Source organism: Miniopterus schreibersii (genome assembly GCF_964146895.1).
Source record: "Miniopterus schreibersii genome assembly, chromosome: 8".
In the NCBI taxonomy this organism is placed as follows: domain Eukaryota; kingdom Metazoa; phylum Chordata; class Mammalia; order Chiroptera; family Miniopteridae; genus Miniopterus; species Miniopterus schreibersii.
Window position 1 is genome coordinate 77,569,292 of NC_138109.1, and position 24,860 is coordinate 77,594,151.

Here is a 24,860-nt window from a genome sequence, read left to right on the forward strand (position 1 = left end):
GACCAGCGACGGGGGAGGGGGGAGGGGGAGGGCGGGGAGAGGGGCGGACGGGGGAGGGGGGAGTGGGGGGAGGGCGGGGGAGAGTGGGGGAGGGGAGGGGGAGGGGCGGTGGGGGTCTGCTCCCCTGCGGGACAGCGGGGGCGCGGGGTCCCTGACCCCTCCCGCGGCCCAGGGGGCGGGAAGCCCGCAGGAGGCGCGGAGGGGCGCGTGGGCGGGAGCTGGGGCCCGCGCGCCCCCTGCAGCGTCACCGCCCCCGGGCCTGGCGCCTGGTGACCCCGAGAGGCTCGGGCCTGGGCGGCCCCGAAGCCCGTGACCCAGGGCCACCAGGGGCGCGATGGAACGCGGGCCGTCGTGGGCGCCCACGCTCGACGGTCGTTGCGGGGCGACCGGGCCCGGGGGAAGCCAGCGGAGCCGCGGCCCCGCTGCGGCTGGTCTCGCCCGGCGCCGCGGGACCCCCGCCCGCCGCCCGCTGCCCGCCCTGTCCCCGCTGCAGGAAGGCCGAGCCGGAGGAGGCGCCGGGCCAGCCGTGCGCCCCGCACGCGGAGGGCCCGGGCCCGCGGGGCGGCAGCGCCCTGGGAGACGACGCGGGCGACGACGCGTGGGCCTGCGACGCGGTGGGGTAAGAGGCCGGGCCCCGCGCCCCCCCCTCCCGCCGGCTGTGCACCCCCAGCCCTCCTCCGGGGCCCGCCCCCGGCGCCCCGCCCCTGAAGCTCCCTCCCGGGACTGCCCGTCACCAAGGCCCCGGGTCTCTGGGCTCCCCCCCGCGCCGTGGCCGTGTCCAGGCGCCCCGTGCCTCCTCCAGGGCGCCCGCCTGGTTGCCCCGGGCGCCCGCCTCCTTCCTCCGCCCCAGCGCCCGGCCGGGAGCAGGGGGACCGGCGCTCACGGACTCAGAACTTGCCCGGCCGAGTTTTCCATTTCTCCAGGATGCACCCCCCCCAGGAGGCAATAAAATGTAAAGATTAGCAAAGATCCCGACCACCGCGGTGCTTCGCTCTGGGACTGCCCCAGCCGGATCCAGTGACTGCTTTTCTTGTTTTCTCACGTTTCTCCGATACTTTCCTCTCCAGCAGCAGTGGGCTTTGGACACCAGGATAGTTGGGTGTGGAAGCAGCGTTTGGTCCCGCGGGCCTTTTAGTGTCTGAAACATGCTCGGGGACTTCCTCTGTCCGCCCGTGAGCTCGATTCTGCTTTTACATGGAGCACCTATTTTGGGTGATTACAAGGGTTTAGAAGTTCCAGATAATTCACCATATATTTTTGTAATTTGTATTTTATTTTCCTGTCTGATAATCTTTCCTTTGTCATCTCAGACCTTAATAATTCCTGATCCAATTTCTTTTGTCTCTGCACTTTCCCCTCCCTGGCCCTTTTTCGGCCTAGCTTGCCCCTTGTTTCTGGTTGATTGTGTTTGTTACCCCCGCCCTACCCTCATAGTCCCTTTCTTCTGCTTTCTAAATATTTTCTTAATCTCCTTTAGATGGGGAGCCAAAGCTCATGCTTTCTTTAAATCATTGTTGTACCTTACGCATACATGCGCCTGTTCCACAACCTGTACAGGATTTTAAGGACCCAGAGGAGCAAGATGGGGAGAAGAAATGGTGAGAACTATGGCACCAGCCTGCCTGTGTCAAACATCTCTCAGGAGGTAAGCCAGGCGCTGCTGACCTTGCTGTTGACCTTGAGCACTGGGGCAGCAGCTCCCACTGTTAAGACCTGAGTCCCATCGAATCTTCCCGCTGAGGTCCCCGGCTGCTGTCTCCTCCTAAGCACTTTGTCCTGGGCTTTCCCCTTGGCACATCTGGGGTATCAAAGGGAAAATTTTTATTTCTTGTAACAAAGAAAAAGCTAATCAGCTTCTCTCCAAATCGCCAGACGTTGCCGATTACAACTGGATTTTGTTTTATTTCCTCCCGCGTATCTTGTGAAAAGTATTGGTAAAGCAGGTGGGACATCAAAAAGAATAAGCAGTCCCAACCTGGAAGGAGACCGCCTCCGACTTGGCTTCATGTGTCGTTGACAAACCTGGTTATATTAATTTTATTGTATGATCTCAACAGCACAGTTCATCAGCGTCCCTTTGCCATGCTAATTGAAGGATATTTCTCTCCCTCGTTAATGTGTACATCAGTGGACCAGGGTCACAGGCATGGCTGGGAGAACCTTGAGAGTCTGTCAGGGACAGATTTAAAAGTACAGATACCTGGCCTTAGCCTCAAGCTCCTAAATCAGAATTCGTAGTATTTTTTCAAGTATTATTCTTAAAAAGCTCCCCAGGTAATTCTCACATAGAGATGAGACCTATAACATTATTTCAGAGAGCAGAGAACAATTTACTCATTTTATTTTTTCAAACACCACCAAAGAGAATCTACAGCCTACCTCCCAAGAGTCAACTCTCCTTCCTATCAAGAGACGATCTTTGCGGATCAGTTAAATCCTCACATTGTATTTAAGCTTAATTCTCTCTGTTCCTCCTTAGCATGGGGATGACACTTCATACTACCTGACATCGTCTTTGTATATTGCTTAGAGTTTAATTTACAAAAAAAACTGACTTCACTTCTAAAAAAAAAATACTTTAAAAAAAAATAAACTAATCACCTCCTCATGTTCCCTTTTCCAGGATAAATTATTACACCTTCTCCTACACATCCTGCTTTTATTTTTTTTTCCCCCATAGCACTCAGCACAATGCCTGGAACATAAATACTCAGTCGATATGAATACATTTTCTAATTCATTGTTTGGCTTTTTTTTGAGTATTTCCTGAGTGTTTTCACCATCTGAGGTCCAGAATGAGTAGTGGGCTGGCCAGTATTGAGTATAATGTGAGGATTAGAGAATTTTCTTTGGTTGATGGAAAGATTTTATAGGCTCTCAGATCTGGCACTCAGATACAGATGTGGTGAATTCGCCATTATGTGCCAGAGACACAATGGAGTGGACATTTTATTATATTTTTAAACTCAGTTTTGAAAACCTATGTGCCATTATTTTTAACGAAGTGAGAATGAAACCATAAGTTATTGTAAAAGCCTTTTTATTTCCTAATAAGTGTTATCAAACTGATAATGACTTGATAATAACTTGATGAGAGATTCATACTCCTCAAATATGCTGGTAGTACCCTTATATGAAGTACACGGGTCATGAAGCTTTGTGCCTTTTGTCACACTCTACCCAAAGGACATGTCAAATTATGTACTTGAGCTTTTAAAATTTTCTTAACATTAAGTTTATCCTAAAACAAATATTGTTTTAGAACTTATCTCACTGGAATTTGGATTCAGAAGTACCTGTCCCTGAAAATAAAAACCTCCCACCTGGAAGGGATAGTGCAGCAGGTGGTAAGAAGTCCTCGATGTGTATGTTTATACTTATATTTATAAATATATGAAAAAGTATTCATGTGTATAATATGAATAACCACTCATATTAAAGGGGGTTTGTTTTTAGTACAACCAGTTTTATGTAATTATTAATTGTTATGTTTTTATACACATTCTTTCAGGCAAAATTAACAAGGTAAGGATAAATGTTTGGCTTTAAATAATTCACTAAACATGATTTTAAAATTATATGTTCGTTAAAAAAAGTATTTACTCAAAGTTAAACTTTATATTTCATTTCTATAAAATTCTTTAATCAAGTCAAAGCCATTGATTTTTTACAGGGCTGCAAATTGGTCTTTAAATTAATATTTTATTATGTTAAGTTTTTTTAATATATAATACTATAAATGGAAATCAACTTTGCAGTGAATATAGTGTTTTCTAGTCATTGCCAAAAGATATCTTAAAGCAATTGAAATGGTAAATATTTTTTTTGAAGTAGTGAGAAAATTAATCTTTCATTTACTTTTTTAAATTAAAATATAAAACACTTTTAACTCTTAGTAAAATACAGATAATAGTATTCAAGTCTCATTAGACAACACTGTTTAGTTGGTCTTTATAAGATTATACTAATTCCTGCTGAAGTCAGTAAAAAATAATATTTGTATGTATTTAAGGGAATATTATAGGATTTCACTATATATTTCTTGATTGGAACTATATATTCCTCAGTTACAAAAAGTATCAGTCTTAGAACAAGAGTAAGGAACAGAGATATACTGTGTTTAAAAGTCTTCTGCTGCTTTATAGAACCATTTGGAAATTCCAGTAGAGCAACTGATGCTAGAACTTAACTTGTCAGAGCATGCTCACAAAAGAACACAGGTGGGATTTTATTCATAATACTCCTTCCCTAAAGTATTATTTTTTTTAATTTATCTTTATTTTTGAAAGTATTACAGATGTCCCTTTTTCCCCCCATTGATCTCCTCTACCTCACATCCACCACACCTCCAGTCTTTCTCCATACCAATGCCTCTGTCCATAGGTTACGCAATTAAGCATATAAATTCTTTCACTAATCTCTCCCCACCCACTCCCCCACCCCTGCCTTCCCTCTGAGATCCCTCAGCCTGTTCCATGCTTCTGTGTCTTTGGATTTATATTCTTCATCAGTTTATTTTGTTTATTATATTCCACATATGAGTGAGATCACATGGTACTTGTCTTTCTCTGACTGGCTTATTTCGCTTAGCATAATACTTTCCAGGTCCATCCATGCTGCGCCAAAGGGTAAGAGAGCCTTCTTTCTTACAGCGGCACAGTACTCCATGGTGTGAATGTCCCACAGCTTTTCATCCACTCAGCTACTGATGGGCACCTGGGCTGTTTACAGATCTTAGCTATTGTAAATAATGCTGCTATGAACATGGGGGTGCATAAGTTCTTTCTGATTGGTGTTTTGGGTTTGTTAGAATATTCCTAGGAGTGGGATCACTGGGTTAAATGGCAGGTCAATTTTTAATTTGAGGAACCTCCATACTGTTTTCCACAGTGGCTGCACCATTCTGCATTCCCACAGTGTATTAGGGTTCCCTTTTCTCCGTATACTTGCCAGCACTTGTTGTTTGTTGACTTGTTGATGGAGCCATTCTGGCAGGTGTGAGGCGATACCTCATTGTGGTTTTAATTTGCATCTCTGATGATTAGTGACTTTGAGCCTTTTTTCATGTGTCTCTTGGCCATCTGCATGTCCTCTTTGGAGAAGTGTGTATTTAGGTCCTTTGCCCATTTTTTAATTGGATTGTAAGTCTTCCTTTTGTTAAGTTGTATGAGTTCCTTATAGATTTTAGGTATTAACTCTTTATCAGATGTGTTATTGGTAAATATGTTCTCCCATACAGTGGGCTCCCTTTTTGTTTTGTTGATGTTTCTTTTGCTGTGCAGAAGCTTTTAATTTTGATGTAGTCCCATTTGTTTATTTTCTCCTTTGTTTCTGTTGGCCAAGGAGATGTATTGGCAAACATATTGCTACGAGAGATGTCTGAGATTTTTCTGCCTAAGTTTTCTTTTATGGTTTCATGTCTTACATTTAAGTCTTTCTTCCATTTTGAGTTTATTTTTATGGTGTAAGTTGGTGATCTAGTTTCATTTTTTTGCATGTACCTGTCCAATTTTCCCAACACCATTTATTGAAGAGACTGTCTTTACTCCATTGTATGTTCTTGCCTCTTTTGTCAAATATTGAGTGTAATGGCTTGGGTAGATTTTTGGGTTCTCTGTTCTGTTCTACTGATCTATGTGTCTGTTCTTGTGCCAGTACCAGGCTGTTTTAATTACAGTGCCTTTGTAGTATAACTTGATATCTGGTATTGTGATCCCACCAACTTTGTTCTTCCCTCTCAAGATTGCTGTGGTTATTCGAGGTCTTTTTTGTTTCCATATAAATTTTTGAAGTGTTTGTTCTATATTTGTGAAATATGCTGTTGGTATTTTAATAGGGATTGCATTGAATCTATAGATTGCTTTGAGTAGTACGGACATTTTATTGATGTTAATTCTTCCAATCCATGAACATCGTATATTCTTCCACTTGTTTATATCTTCCTCTATGTCTTTTTGCAACATCCTCTAGTTTTCCTAGTACAGGCCTTTTACCTCCTTGGTTAAGTTTATTCCTAAGTATCTTAATTTTTTGTTGCAATGGTACATGGGATTGTTTTTTTAGTTCCTCTTTCTGAGAGTTCATTATTGGTGTATAAAAATGCCATTGATTTCTAGTTGTTAATTTTGTATCCTGCTACCTTGCTGAATTCATTTATTAAATCTAGTAGTTTTTTGGTGGAGTCTTTATGATTTTCTATGTACAGTATCATGTCATCTGCAGATAATGACAGTTTTACTTCCTCCTTTCCAATTTGGATGCCTTTTATGTTTTCTTCTTGTGTGATTACTGTGGCCAGGACTTCCAGTACTGTGTTGAATAAGAGTGGGGAAAGTGGGCACCCCTGTCTTGTTCCTGTTCTTAGAGGAAATGTTTTAGTTTTTGACCATTGAGTATGATGTTGGCTGTAGGATTGTCATATATGGCCTTTATTATGTTGAAATATGAGCCCTCTATTCCCACTTTGCTGAGAGTTTTTATGAAAAATGGATGTTAGATTTTGTCAAATGCCTTTTCTGGGTCTATTGATATGATCATGTGATTTTTGTCTTTCAATTTGTTTATGTGATGTATCACGTTTATTGATTTGCAAGTATTATACCAGCCTTGCATTCCTGGAATAAATCCCACTTGGTTATGTTGTATGACCTTTTTAATATATTGCTGGATCCCATTTGCTAATATTTTGTTGAGGATTTTACCATCTATGTTCACCAGGATTATTGGCCTGGAATTCTCTCTTTAGTGTCTTTATCTGGTTTGGAATTAGGCTAATGCTGGCCTCATAAAAAGAGCTTGGAAGTGTTCCTTCCTCTTGGATTTTTTGGAATAGTTTGAGGAGGATAGGTGTTAGTTCTTTGAATGTTTGGTACAACTCACCTGTGAAGCCATCCCGGCCAGGGCTTTTGTGTGCTGGGAGCCCTTTGATTACTGCTTCAACTTCATCACCAGTTATAGGCCTATTCAGGCTTTCTGACTCTTCCTGACTGAGTTTTGGAAGGTTGTTTTTTTCTAGGAATTTGTCCATTTCATCCAGGTTGTCCAGCTTGGTGGTGTATAGTTGTTCATAGTATTTTCTTACAATGCTTTGTATTTCTATGGTGTCAGTTGTTACTTTGCCTCTTTCATTTCTATTTTATTTGGGTCCTTTCTCTTTTTGTTTCTTGATGAGTCTGGCTAAAGGTTTATCAATCTTGGTTATCTTTTCAAAGAACCAGCTCTTGGTTTCATTGATCTTTTGTATTAATTTTTTAGTCTCTATGTCATTTATTTCTGCTCTGATCTTTATTATTTCCTTCCTTCTACTTACTCTGGGCTTTTCTTGTTGTTGTTGTTGTTGTTTTTTAAATGCATGTTACTAAAATGTTGTCCATGACTTTTCTCTTATCAGAATAGTAAACAAGGGATATTTCACTTAGGGAGTTATCATCTTAAAGAAGGAAGTACCATGGACAACAGGTGAGAGGATATTTTTGTAAACCCCTTTATTAGTGAAATAAATTTAGATACACATGAGTTAACTATTTATCTGAAATATTAGAACAAAAAACAACCAGAAGAAAAAAGTATTATGTCAAAATAATGGGAAATTATAGAAACACACACTAAACTAGAAAGTGACTGGCAGACACCACAGAGATAATCAATATATGGGTGCTTGTGAGTTTCCTATGCTATTACAGTGAGGGTTTAGAATATGGTTAGAGTCTGGACTCTTATTGAGGGGAAAAGGAATTGTACCAGGACAGTAATATTCCATGTGCTAGCAACAAGTTTAATTTCTTATATGTATTAACTCATTTAACCCTCACAACAATCCCATAAGGTAGGTACTGTTATCATCATCCCTGTTTGACAGATGAGGACACTGAGGCAAGATGGCAAGTTAAGGAACTTACCCAAAGCCATACAAGTAATAAATGGTAGAAGCAGAATGTAAAAGTAGCTGGATTCATGTTCATAACTGCTATAGGATACTGCTTCTCAGACCTTACCTGGATTTGAATTCTTATTTTTTGGTTCTTAAACTTTAGTATGCATTGGAATCAGCTATAACATTTCTTAAAAATGCAGATTACTGTTATTTGGAAATTAACGTTTATTGAACGCCATTGTGTCACTTTTATATACAGTATATTATTTAACGGGGCACTTGAGTTCTGTCCCTCTCTTTTGTATGCAGTTTTGACAATGGGATGGTTCCTTGATAGCAGCTATCTCCTAGTCAGAGGGTTTTTACCTCTGTGAGGCTCAGAATAAACTCACCTACTGCTAGACTTTGAAGGGTGAAACCCAAAAAGTGCCAAAGGGGTTGTACTGATTAATGTCCTAAGGAAATGTCGATGTTGAGGGGATAGGAAAGGCTACTTAGTAAGAAAGAAATCAGCTGGGAACAAGGATTTCAAGGTAAGAGGTCAAACGAAATGAATTCTATCTTACTAACCAACAGAAGAGCGAACAGTAGAGTGCAGGCTAGGATCACACACATGGGATCCTCCCACGAGTTTAAATCCCAGCTCCATCACTTAATAGATGTGTGACCTTAACCAGCCTTGCCTCGGTTTCCTTACTCATAAAAGGCAGGAAATAAAAGTGCCAGTTTCATGGGGTTGTTGTCAGGACTAAACAAAATAATAGGTTCAATAAGCATTTGCCGTTAATACTGGGAAGGCCTAATAATGCAGAGTTGGAAACTTGGTATCAATGAAATATTTCATTACGGAGATTTTCCTCTTCAATATACAATCAACAAGTAAAGAGAATAAAAGTAATGGTAACTTTCACTCAGTGTTTAACGTTTGTGCAGAGTATGTTCATATAATCGTCTTATTTCTTAGAGCACCTCCAAGGCAGACATTCTCATTTCCATTGTGCTCACCGGCGGCAGAGGGGTTCAAACCTAGGCCTTCTGTCTCCAAAGTCCATGCTCTTTTTACTACACTATAGGATTGTGTCTCTGACCATTTGCAGATATAAAGTAATTTTTCTGTGGTTTTTCAAAAGCAAGTCAGTATACCTAATATTTAACTAAATGAATAAATTTTTACCATTTTCCGTAGAAATGAAAATATTTTTCAGAAGCTTTCAAGATTACTTTGCTATCTTTAATGTAAACTGGCTTTAACAAAAGCAAGATGATAATGAAACTATATACAGGGTGTCTCCCCAAAAATGTATACCCACAATGTCTGTAGGTTCTGTTGCATTTTGAAAATGAAATGTATTTTAATAAACACTGCCTTTATAATTATTTAAATTGTGTATATATATTTTTGGAACACCATGTATATATGTTAATTAATAGATCAAATCTTTCAACGTCAGTATTTCTAGTAAGTTTTAAAAAAAACTAACTACAGCTCAGCCAGCGTGGCTCAGCGGATAAGCATTGACCTGTGATTCAGGAGATCAAGGTTCGATTCTGGGTCAGGGCACATGCCCAGGTTGCGGGCTCGATCCCCAGTGGGGAGTGTGCAGGAGGCAGCCGATCAATGACTCTCTCATCATTGATGCTTCTCTCACTCCCTCTCCCTTCCCCTCTCTGAAATCAATAAAGACATATTTTTTAAAAAGACAAAAAACTAACTACAAACTAAACTCTGTATTCTTTGGCACTGCTCTTTTGCAGTTTTCATTTTAACGTAATACCCAGAAGTATTTACTCCTAAAGCAAAAGAGCACCATCAGGTGAAAGTTACTATGGCCTATATCTGGGGTAATTTTTGTTTGATAGACATTGTTTCACATCCTTTTTTGTTAGAATAATTTTAAAAAAACAACACACACACAATGGCTAAAGTAGAATCCTTTATTAAGTAACCTAATTACTTTCTTTAAGAGTTTCCTTTTATCTAATTCTGGGTCAGTAAACATTTCACTATAATTTCAGTCTGAGTTGGACAGCCTCCTTTTCACGCAGCATAGTTGCATGTACAATATATTCACAGGCAATAGATATAATTAGCCACTTTTAACCTAATGGCCATTCATAGCCACAGTTAAACATTTGTAGTTATAATGATCTCATTACCTGTGCATGCACCAGGGGATGCCCAGTTAATATTTTAATCAATACTTTAAAAACGTACATAGTTGGATACAGTTAGAGCATATTTGGAAATTAGCATATTTCTGTTAAGATAGATACACATGCCATTAGGAACTAAACATTAACTAGTTTTTAACAAAGGTTACATATTATCATTTAATAGCATTTTAATTCTAGTCAACAAGCTATTCATTAATTAAATCATTTTTAAGGGATTTCAAAAAACCTTCAATGGAAATTGGCTTTAATACAACCAACAATCCCATAAGGCTCTTCACTCTGAACCACTCACTAACAAGTGCTCCAGCTGATAAGCAAGTTGGTTCTTACTCTGAACTGCCGACGCCATTAGGTCTCTGCTGGCCCTATGCTGTTGGAGACTTTTTTAAGGACAAAAATGAGGTTCTTACTAATTTATGTTCAGCTATAGAAAACAACAATGGTGAAACTTTATCTGCTCCAAATTGGAATTTGAAGTATAGAAACAGCAGTGTAGAAGAAATTGTAACAGATGAAAGTGATTTGTCAGAAAATGAAAAGGCAAATGATACTTTACTCAGCTATTTTAAAAAGATGGACCTGAACTTAAAGCCAGAAACAATAGAAAATGTTGAAGAATCTTTCACAGAGGAATCAAGTGAAGTATTTCCATATCCTGATTTTCTCCCTCCTCCTCTCAATACTCTGGACTTGCACAAATTAGCCCTCTCAAAATCGGAAAATTGGAAAGCAACAGTGGAATCTCCCGAAAGCTGTATTGAACATTTGATAACTCGTTTATTGGAAATGGAACGATTACAACATATGACTATACAAAAAGAGAGGCCAAGATTACAAACTACCTTCTGTACACCAGCAGTTACCGAACGACCTTTTTCCTCCAAAACTATACCCAAAATGAGACAGCCAAAACTTTCTGACTCTGTAAATCTTCAGATAACTTGTGTAGATAAAACTAGAGAAAAAAGAATAAAGACTTCTGGTTCTTGCAAGCTTGAACAAAATGCTTCAAAATGGAATTGGAGCAGTGCTGACAAATATAAATGGAATTCTAGACCACCATCTCTAAAAAGCTCATCCACAACAAAACAATTGATGGCAACTTATGATGACTTTAAGAATCCCCAAAGCTCCATTTTAAATCCATGCCAAGAACTCTCAACCAATCCCACTACTGCCCAGTCAACTCAATCACTGGTTAAAGTGGTATCAACAAGACCTTGTCTGCCAACAAGGTCTCTAATACCAGTTTCACCCATACATCTGTCTTTTTCTGAAAATCAGAGGGAAGAAATTAAGGCACCCAGGACCAAAAAGAAACTTTACCGAAAACACATAGCATTGAACAGACCATCCTATATTCAGAAGCTGAACTGTCTGTCGCCTTCATTTAGAGATAAGGGTAAGTGCTTGTCCACTGAGCAAAAATAACATTTTTCCCCTTACATCTCAATGTGAGCAAATCTGTTCCAAGAAGCCCAGCTAAAATATGGTTCATCATTTCGAGATGCAGGTATTACACACACACACCCACGCACACTCAAATTACTTGAAGTGATATGAAGTGGAACCTGTGGAAGTCACTGCTGAGATCAGGTTATATATCAACACAAGGTAACACATTCAACAGTCTTTTGCATGTTGTTTCAAAACGTTTCACTTAGTAAACTATTCTGCTGAAAAGAGTGTTCTTTTGTAGTGATTGTTTCCCAGTACAGTTCCATCATCAATAAATGGCATAGCTGACATATTGCTGCTATTTTTCTCTTGCGTTCTATTATACACATACAAGAGTTAGTTACCTCTATCAGCGATTTTTTTAAAAAATTCTTCCCACTTGGTTACCTTTTTTCTTTCCCTTCCAGCTCCACAATCTATTTGTCTGTTATTTTGACCTATCTTTTGGGTATTTGGCCATTAAAAGCTAAGGAAGTTGCTGTTTTGTTAATAGACAAGCTCTTCGAGGTTCTCCTATGAATTTTTAAACTTTACATTTCCTAGGCCCTTTGTCATTTGAAAATAAGATTGATTCTCTTTGGGACCGAACTGTAGGTTTAGGCATGAAACAACCCTCTTCCACTTAGATTTAACAGTTTTCAAATGTCCAAGGAAAAATGGGAAGAAGTCACTGTCCACAGAGAAGCCAGAATCTCATGTTAATGGAATTTTTCCCCCCAAGGCTCTTTGTTGCTGGAAGTCTTAACCCTGGTTAGTTGAAACTCAAACTAAGATAAAGCTTAACTCATTAGCTGCTAAAAAAGGAAACTACTGATTGACACTTACTGCACCTAAGAATCAGGGAAACAAAAAAGTTCAATTGCAGGCTTACAGAAACAATCTTCAGGATTGCCGCCTGGGACCTACAATATAATCAGATATCCCAGGTCATTTGAATGCAGGTGGTTCTCAGATCACATTTTGAAACACACTGTAAAGAAAAAAACGTGATGTGGCATGCTTAGATCAGAGTTTGAATATTTTGGGGGGTGCTTTGGTTTTAGTGAATGGTTGGTGAATTTAGTTTTTTCTTAAACATTAAAATAAAACCACACATGGTTAAAAGTTCAAACATTACCCAAAGATAAAAACAAAAAGTAAAAGGCCTCTCCCCATTCCCAACCTCCTGCACAAAGGCAGTCGGGTTTTTTATGTATCATCCCCCAGATAAGATGGAATGTTTGTTAGAGATGAATGAATGAGTAAAAGGGTAGTTCAAATAAACACGGAGAGCAACTGTAGTTTAAGTGCCCTCCACCCTATCTTTAATAAAAGAGTAAGGCTCAGTCTTAGACGCAGGGGTCAAAGAAAGTGTGCTTAGTTTTAATTTCAAAGAATTTTCTGGAACCGTATCAACACAGCAATAGGAGGTAAACTGAGCTGTTCAGGATCCCTGGTTATATAATAGAATTTTACCTAAATCCTATACAATTACTGTCATCATCCCAAGTGACATAACATCCCTTTTGCAGGATTATAATACAAATATGAACTTCTATTTCCACTTAATTGCGGTTGGCACTGATCTCCTTTCCCCTGCCAACCGTCTTTACACTGGTTCTCGCAGTTCTGACTTGAGTCCTGACCCTCGCTCACCAGTCCTTTGTATCCATTATCATTTCTACCTTTCTTACCTGTTTGGGTTTTATCCCCTCACCTCAGGAATATGTCGTGTTTATTTGTAAAACCTTCAGGCAGAGATACGACTGTTTCGTTCCCCACTGTGTCCCAAACAGTCATTGCCTGGCAGGTGGTAGACACCCTTCCAAGTCTGATTAAGGAATGGACTTGACCCACCGCTGAAGGCTGGTGTGCGTGACGGAAGCTGTCTGCGCAGCGGCCTGAACTCGCACCCAGGCTCTACCACTAACCGCTCCAGCGCCGCAGGCGGGCTTTAACCTCGCTGTTCTTTCATTTGTAAGGTGGGGAGAGGATCTTTTATCTCATATAGTCATGTGAGGATTGAGCCAACTGCCTGGCAATATTTAAAAAATAGACCGGGGAGAATAGGAGACACAGGACGGACTGAATGGCATGAGCTGTGCCGACACCGAGTTGACTGTCACGGGAGTAACAACTCATCACAGATTAATGTCCTACTTCTTGCGAGGCACGTGCTAGGCTCTAGGCACATACGGAGCAACGAAGGCATAAGCCCTGGGTTCAGCACGACCAGGAGCGGGAGCGAGCCTGGAAGATGGGAACCGGGCGGGAGGAGCCTTTTAGAGGCGGTGGTGATGAGGGAGCAGCCTCACGGCAGTCACATGGGGTTGGTCCTCACTGAAGGCTACTTTGGTTCTTTGAGGGGGGATGTTGGGGGGAAAAGGAGGGTTGTGCAGGTTACGGCAAATTTCTTCTTGGAACTGTGTGTGTGGGGGGGGGGGAAAGGAAGGGTTGTACAGGTTACGGCAAATTTCTTCTTGGAACTGTGTGTGTGGGGGGGGGGGGAAGGAAGGGTTGTACAGGTTACGGCAAATTTCTTCGTGGAGCCAGGCTTCTTGATCTAGGATGCCATTACACCTAAACAAACAAGAGCTACTGCAACACCTACCAGATTGTCTCCAGTGAGACCAAAATTGCTCTAATTATGTAAAAATACAAGCAGCATTGCTGATTTTAATTATGAAGCAAAGGACCTAATAATTTTTATTGTCATGATCACTTAGTAAAAATATAGTTGCCGGGAATATTTTTTGTTTAAACTGAGCCCTAAAATGAGGCCAAGTTGTGTGTAGGAAGCACACACAGCCACCTCAAGTCCATCCTGTAGAATGGTGGGAGCAACAGGCTTGGTTCAAACAGGCAACACGTGGGACTTTGGTGAAAAGAAACTCACCATGAGCAACGGGGTTTGGGAGGGGATGTAGTCATAAACAGATTCAAAATATTTGTCTATCAGGGCTGTTGAAAACAAACTTCCACCATTATTTTTGAAGAAACATTTGGTAAACTTTGTAACAGAGACATACAATAAATGAAAATAATTGTTCAGGAAATGTTAAACTTGGCTTGCTCATTCAGATTACCATGTTTAGATCTCCAGTACTTTACCTTAACTCTTTGGATCTTAACTGACGTAAATTCTGACTTTCCCATCAGTAAGAGAAAGCACATGTAAAAGGTTTTTCTCTTGAAAGTTTGCAGCAACACCCTCCCCAACCCAATACACTGTGCAAATTACTTTCCCTAATAAAAACAGGATGGCACGGCCCTTGTCAACCACTTTAGATGATTATGTAGCTCTTAATCCTCCGCAGCCCAAGTAGAAACTGCACTCGGGTACTTTACAAGGCTATCCAGAGCCACTGCCACTCGGCCCATTTCTTTTTTTTTTTAACATCTTTATTGATTTCAGAGAGAGGAAAGGAGGGGGGAGGGGAAGAGAGAAACGTCAATGATGAGTCATTGATCTGCTGCCTAGCCCACAACCTGGGCATGTGCCCTGACCGGGAATAGAACCTATGTCAATGCGCAACCGCTGAGCCACGCCCGGCTGGGCTTGGCCCATTTCTTATAAGACTCAGGGCTCCACCAAACTAAGAGTCCACCAGCCTCTGGGGGGCGGCAGCTCCAGCTGGGTCAAGCACATCCTACATGCCAGACACTCTGGCCCTCCAACCGCAATCCTGCTTTGCATGTGCTAAAGATCCACAGGACCTCCTAAGTATTTTATTCACTGTTTTAAAATGCTGAAGACATTTTCTCAGAAGAAAATGAAGAGTAGACTGAGGGTGTCAGGCTTCCCCATCTGCACTAAAGCAATTTATTTAATCTTTACAGAAAGGGAATTATCTCATTGCTTATTATGTTTCTATTACTAGGAAAACCAAATAAAAAACACATGTAAAAAGAACATGAATAGCCCTGGCTGGTTTGCTCAGTGGCTAGCCCGTAGACTGAAGGATCCTGGGTTCGAGTCCAGCCAAGGGAACGTACCTCAAATGCAGGCTCCTCCCCTGGCCCCGTCAGGGTTTTGTGCAGGAGACAACCAATCGATGTTTCTCTCTCTCTCCCACTCTCTCGGAAAAGCAATGGGAAAAAAAACATCCTCAGGTGAGGATTAAAAAAAAAATTAAGTTACAGAAAAAAAACCAATAAATTAAAATTTTAAAAAAACAAACACTAATACAATACCCTTTGGTGTATGTTCTGCACTTAGCTGCTTAGAAAGTGTCTTGATGTTTGAAAGGATAATCATACTAAGCTGGCTGCTTCCAAGCTGTAGGCTCTGTGAAAGGGCAGAACGAAGTTAGGAAAGCATCCCTCACACCTCTCCTCTTCACTGAGACTCACAAGCACATCAGAGGTCTTCCGAGAACTTCTAAATATTTAACTTTAATCCGCCAGTTCCCAATCATATTTTGGCAAAGAATAGTTCTGAAACATCTGTGAACATCAGTGAAACAGCACCTAGGGAACATCAGGTAAGAAATGGTGTATAACTTAAAACTCAACATAACCAGGCAAAGAAAAAATCAGGAGACAACATAGTAACAAGAGGCGTACTTTATTATGTTTTCTCAATATGTTTGTTGGGAACATTGCTGCCAAAATGCAAGTTACAATTCAAATTATACCACAAACAATTAGAATACACATGAGTATTTTCAAGAGTTCAGCTTCCATATCTTGATCACTAAACGGAAAGATTCTTCAGAAGAGTCCCTCCCCCTACATATAGAAGGAAAAGAACAATTAAAGATGCCATGATATCATCAATGAAAATAACTGGAAAACATTTGAAAACTCAATTTGGTGTACATTACTGACATGTGAAAACACAGATGAGTTTGTGTTGAACATTTGATAAGGAGGACCTTCCATCTAGGAGATGATAAAATTCATGTTGAATATGACTGAACTATGATGCTATGAAGAAACACTTGAAGCCCAGTTTCTAATGATGTCATCATAACTAAGGGAAGGAAGTTACATACTTGAATATCTGGCTTATCTCCCACATTTCTTATCTCAACTACTTGGCCTAAATTTTCAGGTATGTGATTCCTTTGTTTCATTTCACAGATTTTATTTCTACCTAGCCACCTAGAGTCCTGCTACAAAATGATGATAAAGTCCAAGTAAAGTACAGTATTTGTTTTCAGACATAGAACAAATCAGAGAACATTACATTTCACTGCCTCTACTACATACCATAAAACATACGTTTTTTTGTATTGTTAAAAGTGTCCTGAGTATGTTAGTTAGAGGGAAAAGTGGTGATTATAATGGTAAAAGGTAAAAATTCTTCTAAAACAAATTATTTTGAGGCCCGGGTGAGCGTGGCTCAGTAGTTGAGCATCGACCTATGATCAAGGAGACAGGTTCCATTTCCAGTCAGGGCCCATGCCCAGGTTGTGGGCTTGATCCCTGGCCGGAGGCAGCTGATCAATGACTCTCTCATCACTGATGTTTCTCTCTCTCTCCCTCCCCTCCTCTCTCTAAAATCAATAAAGACATATTTTTTAAAAAGTTATTTTGCAAAAAAGTAGAGTGGGCTGAGATAGGCATTGGGGAATAAGGAAATAAGTGCTATTAGTAAAGATTTAGGGGTGAATACAAATGCTGTACGGCTTTAAGATTTAAGATGCTCCATCCCTTCAAAGCCTCAAAACTCCAACCTACTTTCTGATAACCTTTAAGAATAAGGTCTAGACCTAGAGAACAGTGTCCAAAATGTTTATGTTTCCTAAAATCTCAACTATTCCCCCAACTACAGAAAGAACTAAGACATCTTTGAGAGCTACGTCCTAAGACTTATGAACCCTGCAGTCTGACAATCACTTGATATCATTTTTGCCATAAAGTGTAATAAAGCAAAAACTTCGTGAGATAATTGTACTTGAAAACTATACAGCTACTCTGAAACATGAATGCAAGTTTTTAAAGGATTATTCACTAAAGATCTCAATCTAACAGAGGTCTTGCAGAGTTCCAAATTCCTGCCTCAGCAAAACTACAAATTCTAATAACATGTATATAGACTGTTTACAGGGTTCCTGTCAAATAGACTAATCTAGGAATGCTTACTTTGGGAATATAAAAGATCTATCAGCCGAGCCAGCATGGCTCAGTAGTTGAGCATCGACCTAGGATCCAGGAGATCATGGTTTGATTCCCGGTCAGGGCACATGCCCGGGTTGTGGGCTCGATCCCCAGTAGGGGCGTGCAGGAGGCAGCCAATCAATGACTCTCTCATCATTGATGTTTCTATCTCCCTTCCTCTCTGAAATCAATAAAGATATATTTTTTAAAAAACATCTACATTGTATCATCTCTCATTTCCCTTAAGAAGAAAAACACAATGGCTCTAAATATTTTGCCTACTTTAAGACCATGACTGGAGCACTTTGTTAACAAAATACTAAAGGGTGAGTTGGAGGATAGAGTATTAAAGGAGTTGAACAGTGTTCTTAAAATTCCAGTTTCTATTATTTTGCATCTGCTAAGGAGATAGGATACATAAAACTAAAGACTGTTTTGATGTAAGCTATTTGGATGTTTGCTGTTTTCCTAGTAAACCTTAGGAACCAAATTTGAAAACCATGTGTTATATGAGGAGTCTCACCATTCAAGAATCTTATATATGACTAAATTTGACCACTATTTTATTTTAGGGAAGAGAAGACGGGGGAGAGGCAGGAGCATGATAAAACAAGCACTTTACAAATGAACACAATAGCATTACTATTCTAAGTACCAAACATTAATGAAACCCAAATCATAATGCTGAAACTAAAAAATTAGACAGAAATTAAATGGAGAATTCTTTTTTTTTTTTAATCTTTTATAGAACAGAAACCTTAGCTCATGTCTTCCGGTTGTCATCATCTTCCACTGAGCTGCACCTAAAACACAAAGAACAAGTAACAAGCAACTTTGTTTTTTAAGTAACATCTAACAGCTTTGAAGGCATAAGATGAACTGTTTCTAGAAGTTAACTTACTTAAATAATTATTTTAAATGAAGCCATGAAAATCACCAGAAGCGTCAAAATGTTAACTATTTTGAGTGAAAATAACTACAAAAGACTTGAATATGCAGCATATTATCACCAAAATAAAGTAAATAATGGTGGGGAAATCTCTACCCATTCCATTAAGGTAGAAAGCTGCCCCTGTGATGCCTCATTTACAAGGCTTCACTCTACCTGAAGATGACCACCACCTTGTATCTATTTTAGTAAGTCTAAACCGTGACGAGATGGGGTGTAGATTCAAGTTGGCTTATTAGCTCATCTATTGCTTTCCTGGCTGTAGTTCATGTCTTTAAATGGAGCAAAACCCACCAGAAGAATGCTGCTATTCTGATTTTCCATTCTTGAATGCACCAAAATGTGCATGCTTGTGGTAATTAGTGCCTGGGTGAATAAAAAAATCCCATTTACAATTTTAAAATTTATTTAAGCCCTTAAAATCTGATTACTTTCCATATTCCTCAGGGAGACAAGAACTAATCTTACCACCCAAATGACAAAGATGACATAAATTTCTGAAAATTCTCTTCCACCATGTTAAAAGTACAAATTCCTTTGTGTTGCAAAACCAAGCTGATTTACATGATTTTTGTTTTAAACTGTTGCTAAATTTTTATCTACACATGCTGTCAGAAATAACCTTGTAAGAAGGTGAAGCTGGTGTCTCAGCAAATCAGACCCCTTGGAGAAGGCGTTGAATGGCCTGTGCCGTTTTCCTGTTTTCTCTTTCCGCACCATCAAAAGGAAAAGTGAGAAAATAGCAGAAACATTAGTTAAATCCTGACTTACACCCCTAACCTACAGGAATTACCTCACTACACTGAAAGCTGACAATATTTGTAGAATTTTTGATGAAATAATTAGGATCCTAATAAGTAATAAAATAATAAACTTTTGGCTAGGTTTACATCTTTAGCAAATAATTCTGTTAAATACTTTAAGGGAGAAACAAAAGGTTGCTTTTAACTATTTATGGTTTACCTGACTTACCAGCACTGAAGACAAAAATTTTAAAAATGGCTACAAATGCCTTGTTCACAAAAGACTTTATTATCTAGTGATGCATACTGAGAACATACAGAAATCTGCATGGTCCACTTCACATGCAGTAGAACAATCTTCACTTTACAATAAGTGAGTGTCAACTGTTTTATGCAATAGACAACACTTTAAAGTCACATTCTTAAAGAAAAGCTTCATTTACAAAAGAAATAAAAGGTAAAGAAGCAATTACCGCTTTTAAAAAGCAGCTGCTTTGTTCAAGAGTGGAAGGTTTATGCCTGTATTGAAAGACAACATGATCACAAATAATGAAAACAATGAACAAATGAAAAACACTTTTACCATAAAGCAGTACACTTTCAAAATGACATACAAATAGTTAAAAATTTCATTATGTTGTCTATCTAACTTTTAAATATGAGGACTTTCAGAATTATGCCTCAACATTTGTAATTTAGTAAATGAAAACTACGCATTTTTCTATGTCACTAGGAACTGTATTTAACAAAATGTATATAAAGTCTATAGCAAGTTGATTTTAAAAAATTAAAGTTAATAAGAAACAGTACACTGAAGGCGCTCTATCCATCAAGCGCATACTCTTCAAATTTTAAATGTGATGAACAGAACAGAAATTGTAACTATGCCACAGTTGCAATGCCAAAAAAATAAAACAAGATCAGGTATCACACATGCAGGGAATTCTGCCACAAAGCTAATATCCCTCATTTGTCAATTGTTCCAATAAAATAACATCTTAAAACACCAGTGATGTTGATGGTTTAGCTTACCTTCAGTGTACTGAATGTTGTACACAACCTGCTTTAAAAGAGGAGACCATCCCTGCAGGCAGGCTCAAGAAGGAACAGACCCCTTTCGGCAATGACTACACCAAGGGCATGCTGCTGTGGCCTGCACACACACACCTAGGAAAATGTGAATATAAACAGCATTTATGCTGGCCATTTTACCTGAAGACCAAAATGAAGCCAAGTCTGCTAAAAATAAATCAACCACCCAGTATTGCTACTTATTTTATAACAGATGCTTTTGTCTTTTATGTGAACTGCAATCATGTCCATTAGCACTGTAATTTTGTGCAGTCTTGGCAGTTAAAACAGTTCTACAGTGAAATTTCACATAAGACACAAAACAGATTAACTAACATTTCTAAAAGAAATATCACCCTTGGTGTTAATTCAAATATATCATGCTTCCTCAAATTTGCTGGAGAAATATTTATAAGTTTATATACATTAATAAACTGCTGTGAAATTTCTTCAGTCTTTGTATTTAATTACTCAAACCATTGGAGCTTCTTCATCTCGTTTAAATTTTTTCCTGGATAAAGGCATGCTGTAGGGCCTGGTTGATGCTAATTCGTTTAGCTGGGTCCAACATTAGGATCTGGTCCAACAAGTCCTTTAGCTGGTGTACTTTTTTACGTTGGTCTTCAGGAAGTCGCTGGCACCCAATCAAGTCAGCCAACAGGTCCTTAGTTGGATTAATGGTGCTCATGACAGTAACTTTCTCCTAAAAATAATTTTTAAAATGCGTATCTCTAAATAAAGTTACTAAAAACATGTAACACATCAGACTGTTTTTGTCTACCAAAAATATTAATTTATAAGAATAATCATCTACTCATTTGGAACTTTTATGTGGCTTCCTCTATCCTCTATGTCTTTTCAAGAAGCAATAAGAAAACAAATGAAAAAGGTTACCCATAAGTTAGCTGAGTGTGTTTTTTTTTAAAAATCATTCTGTAAAATAATTTTGTAAAAATCATAACAGAAACTCAAACTTAGTTAAGTAATTACAGTTTGAGAATTCAAAAATATTAAGTAATTAAAAATAACATAGTAAATACTTGCTGTTAGAACTGTATTTTTCCTACCCTGAAGTGGGAACAGGCAGACATGTAAACGAGTTGATCCCATGAAGTGGTAAATGCTCTGACAAAGCTACGGACGTGTGAAACAACAGGGCCAAAGTAAAGAAGTCCTTACTTCAACCTGGAGGTTTTGGAAAGGCTCATAACAGAATGTATGTTTCACCTGAGGCTTGAAGTTGAAAACGTATTTTTTAGGGGACGGAAAACAGGAAGCCGATAAGGTCAGGATGGTCTGTGAATAAAGGCCCAGAGGTCTGAAGCAGCATGCCCTTTAGCTAACGCCAAGTGCAGAATGGCAGGGCTCAGAGTACAGTGAAGAGAGGGCAAACTGCGTAAGACGGCAGAGCTCATATCGTAGAAGACTCAGTGTGTCATTCTGAGAAATTCAAATAATTATCTTCTAAGTAACAGAAAGCCAAAGAAGGGTCTTTAAGCAGGGAGAGTAACATGATCAGATCTGTTTTCAAAAAGATCACTGATCACTATGACTGTAGTACAGAAGGTAGGTGGTGGGCCAGGCCAAGAAAGTGATCCAAAAGAAGAAATGAGCCTAAATATGACCTATAATAAAAATAAATTCATACTACACATTTTAAAACTCTCCACCTTTTTCGTAATTTGATGTCTTTTTATTCAGGAATCAGCCAACACCAAAAAGAAATTATTTTTAATGTTTTAAATTTCATAGTTCCTAGCTTATTTGTTTACAATAAGATAACCATTTAATCTTGCACACTTGAGAGACTTACCCTTTCTGTTACTTTATCAACTTCTATGTACATGAAGTTGAGGTTCTGATCAAAATGTTGGTCTTTGAATACACCTTTCCGAATCATCTAGAAATAAAACAAATAAACTTAGTTTTTAAACTTATGAAACAGTATGCCTTGCTAACAATTTAATTCATAATAAGTCACAAATATTTAGTCTCGGTATGCTTTCTCATTTGAAAATTATCTCAGATTTCTTGTTCTCAAACATCTTTTAAAAAGCTAATACAAATGCTGTCTGTACCTAAAACAACTTAACAATAAGAAATTAATATATTTCCCCAGGTAGTGATTAAACCAATTATGATATCAAGTTGTGCTTTCACTATTCCAAATTGAGGATTAAAAAAAGACTTAAAATCATTTGTTCTTAGGTAGGAAAACTATTACACAATTGGGCCTTTTCTCTTGGCAGTTAAGAAACCTAACAACATTTTACAAATTATGCTCAAATAGCCCTAAAATGATACAGGTTAGATCTCATTAAAATAAATACCAACAGCTAATTTCTGTGTAGTTTATTCTAAACAAGTCCAACATAACATAAGCTAAAATCATAAAAGTCTAAGATACGGCTCTCAGACATTTTTATAAATCTCTAAAGTTCTTGCTTTGTGTTAATCAAACAGAATTGATATTATGGCTGCAGCACTAATGACGAGTTTTATGTTAGAAATATGTCATTTCAAGTGAATTTTCTTGATACCTTCCTTTCCCAACTAACTTCCAATCTTTAATAAACTGATTGTCATCAAGTTCCTCTTTCAATGTTCGCCCATTCCTTCTTTGATCACTGAGCCAGCCCTTCCTTACATCTAACGAAATTGACCTGCGTCTATTTTCATTTTAGTTCTCAAGCATGTTCATGCTGTTACCAATAAGGGTGTGCTCCCAAGAACATTGCTGCTTCTGAAAGAGGAGACACATGAAAGTCATTCATATTATATATATGGTGTTTAAAAAATTTATGCTCATCAATTCTCTCTTCCTCAATTCCAAGTCTACCCTAAACTATAGATCCCTACCATCTGCTTAATCCAAGAGGGTAAAGAAAAACATAAAGACAGACTTTAGAGGAGAAAAGGAAAACAGAGTTCTATTCTTTTTTGGTGACTCTTGGCCGATTAGAATCACTAATCTAAACACCGGAAATGAGAAAGAGCTAAAGGAATCCTAGTAGCCACATACTTGCCTCTCTGAAATTGTTTTACAGCCATTAGTGATGAGTTAAGGGTCAGCAATCCATCAGTCTATGGGAAACTACTGTGGAGAGGTTGAACAAATATAAGCTCACATTAATGTCCTACCTTATTTGGCATTTTTCCTTTGAGATCCATGGCGAGCTTCAACATATGGTTATTAGTTTTGCCAGGAAATAGAATTTTTCCAGTATAGAGTTCATATAAGGTACAACCTACAGACCACATATCTATACCATAGTCATAGCTTTTACCTATAACTGGAAACAAAATGGAAGTTTAAATATATGATGATAAAAACAATCAACTACTATTTATTTCCATTAATGGGGGTATTAATTTAGCTTGAACTATAACCACAATCATAATACCTTACTTATGGCATTAGTTGCATGTTCTTTTCCATTAATTCTTAATAGAAACACACACTTAAAACCTAAAAAAATGAAGGAGTGGGGAAAGAATTGAAGGGGTAGAGAAAATGTGTATTTCCTCTATTTTCATTTCGCCTTTGGTGGAGATGCTAATCAGCCTCAACCAAGGCAAAAAAACAAAGGTCCCACAGAATTCATAAATCTGATAATCAGACCTTGAGTAATCAGGAGCAGTCTTCTAAAGTCGAGGATTTTCCACAACTGTTTTTGCTACTCCTGCCAGACATGACCAAGACTCCTGTCCCAACTACCATCATTCCACCTGAGGATGAACTTGCTATGGTTCCCTTCCTCGTGAATGACCTTGTGCAGCTGCTGAAGTGCGATGAAAACACTACTCAGACATTAAATATGCTGTTTCCACCACACATGATGGCCCAAGTTAAAAAACATTTGAAGAAACTTACTGATTTCAGGAGCCCGATAAAATCTACTGACAAGATAAGGAGTTATGTCATTATCCGCAACATGTGAAGCCGACCCAAAATCACAGAGTTTTAAAATAGTTTTGGATTCATTAACCTGAAAAACATTTTATCAAGGAAGTTTAATTCATGCTAGGAATAATTAAGGCAAGTAATCAGATAAAAATAATTGGCTTTGAGAAATTATTTCCAAAACTGAGAACAAAGTCACTCTTTTTAAAATTCCTTTTAAATTATTTTAAACCTCAATTTCCTAATTATGAAAAATTAGGGACTACCAAATATTTGATTGTAATTAGTAAAAGATTTTTTCTCAGTGAAAAAATATGAAAAAATACCAAGTAAAGTTAATTTTAACCAACACTGTTTAGAAAAGGATGGGGTAGTAAGAGAAAAATCTCATTGACGAAAAGCATCTTCTAAAAATCCCCAGAACACCTGCATAAAGTCAAGTTACTATTTAAAGGAACACGAAGACATTTATTAATAAGAATCAGACTTAAGATTAACTTTCATTTGACTTAACTTTCCGTTGCCAGAAAATTATGAAGGCAACAAAAGCAAAATGATTCAGATTAAGTTTGGACAAAAACAGAAAAAAAAATGTTCATTGGA

General features: G+C 38.7%; 2 protein-coding genes across 6 annotated transcripts in view; one reads left to right on the forward strand and one right to left on the reverse strand.

Annotated features, from left to right (window-relative positions):
- The first annotated feature begins 1,558 nt into the window (after positions 1 to 1,558).
- FAM217A (family with sequence similarity 217 member A) lies at positions 1,559 to 11,796 on the forward strand. 2 transcript variants are annotated; one of them, XM_081145178.1, is made up of 6 exons: positions 1,559 to 1,645; positions 3,263 to 3,347; positions 3,512 to 3,525; positions 4,146 to 4,220; positions 7,391 to 7,458; positions 10,261 to 11,796. In XM_081145178.1, the coding sequence occupies exons 1-6, from the start codon at positions 1,583 to 1,585 to the stop codon at positions 11,477 to 11,479; spliced, it is 1,524 nt and encodes a 507-aa protein (XP_081001304.1). In that variant the 5' UTR covers positions 1,559 to 1,582; the 3' UTR covers positions 11,480 to 11,796. The 2 variants fall into 2 exon arrangements, with proteins under 2 accessions (XP_081001304.1, XP_081001303.1); XM_081145177.1 differs by lacking the exon at positions 3,512 to 3,525.
- Positions 11,797 to 16,034: 4,238 nt separating this feature from the next.
- The window catches only part of PRP4K (pre-mRNA processing factor kinase PRP4K), a 42,388-nt gene continuing 33,562 nt past the window's right edge, over positions 16,035 to 24,860 (reverse strand). Inside the window, exons 12-20 of one of the 4 annotated variants that reach the window (XR_013999380.1) lie at positions 24,228 to 24,342; positions 23,495 to 23,646; positions 22,167 to 22,253; positions 20,779 to 21,056; positions 20,315 to 20,449; positions 19,756 to 19,801; positions 19,162 to 19,246; positions 18,348 to 18,393; positions 16,035 to 16,216 (exon numbers count right to left, since the gene is read on the reverse strand). Coding sequence is in view for 1 of the 4 variants with exons in the window: in XM_081145009.1 (XP_081001135.1) it covers positions 20,853 to 21,056; positions 22,167 to 22,253; positions 23,495 to 23,646; positions 24,228 to 24,342 (558 nt within the window). In the remaining 3 variants the exon portion in view is untranslated. Of the gene's footprint in view, positions 16,217 to 18,347; positions 18,394 to 19,161; positions 19,247 to 19,550; positions 21,057 to 22,166; positions 22,254 to 23,494; positions 23,647 to 24,227; positions 24,343 to 24,860 lie in introns of those variants that run through there. The other 3 variants (XR_013999379.1, XR_013999381.1, XM_081145009.1) reach the window with 3 other exon arrangements.

What these genes read in the sequence shown, in the direction of transcription:
- FAM217A (XM_081145178.1), top strand. Translation starts at nt 1,583, where the DNA reads ATGGGGAGAAGAAATGGTGAGAACTATGGCACCAGCCTGCCTGTGTCA. An exon ending in ATGCTCACAAAAGAACACAG is followed by an intron (nt 4,221 to 7,390) that starts GTGGGATTTTAT and finishes TTCTCTTATCAG; the next exon opens with AATAGTAAACAAGGGATATT. An exon ending in GGAAGTACCATGGACAACAG is followed by an intron (nt 7,459 to 10,260) that starts GTGAGAGGATAT and finishes ATCATTTTTAAG; the next exon opens with GGATTTCAAAAAACCTTCAA.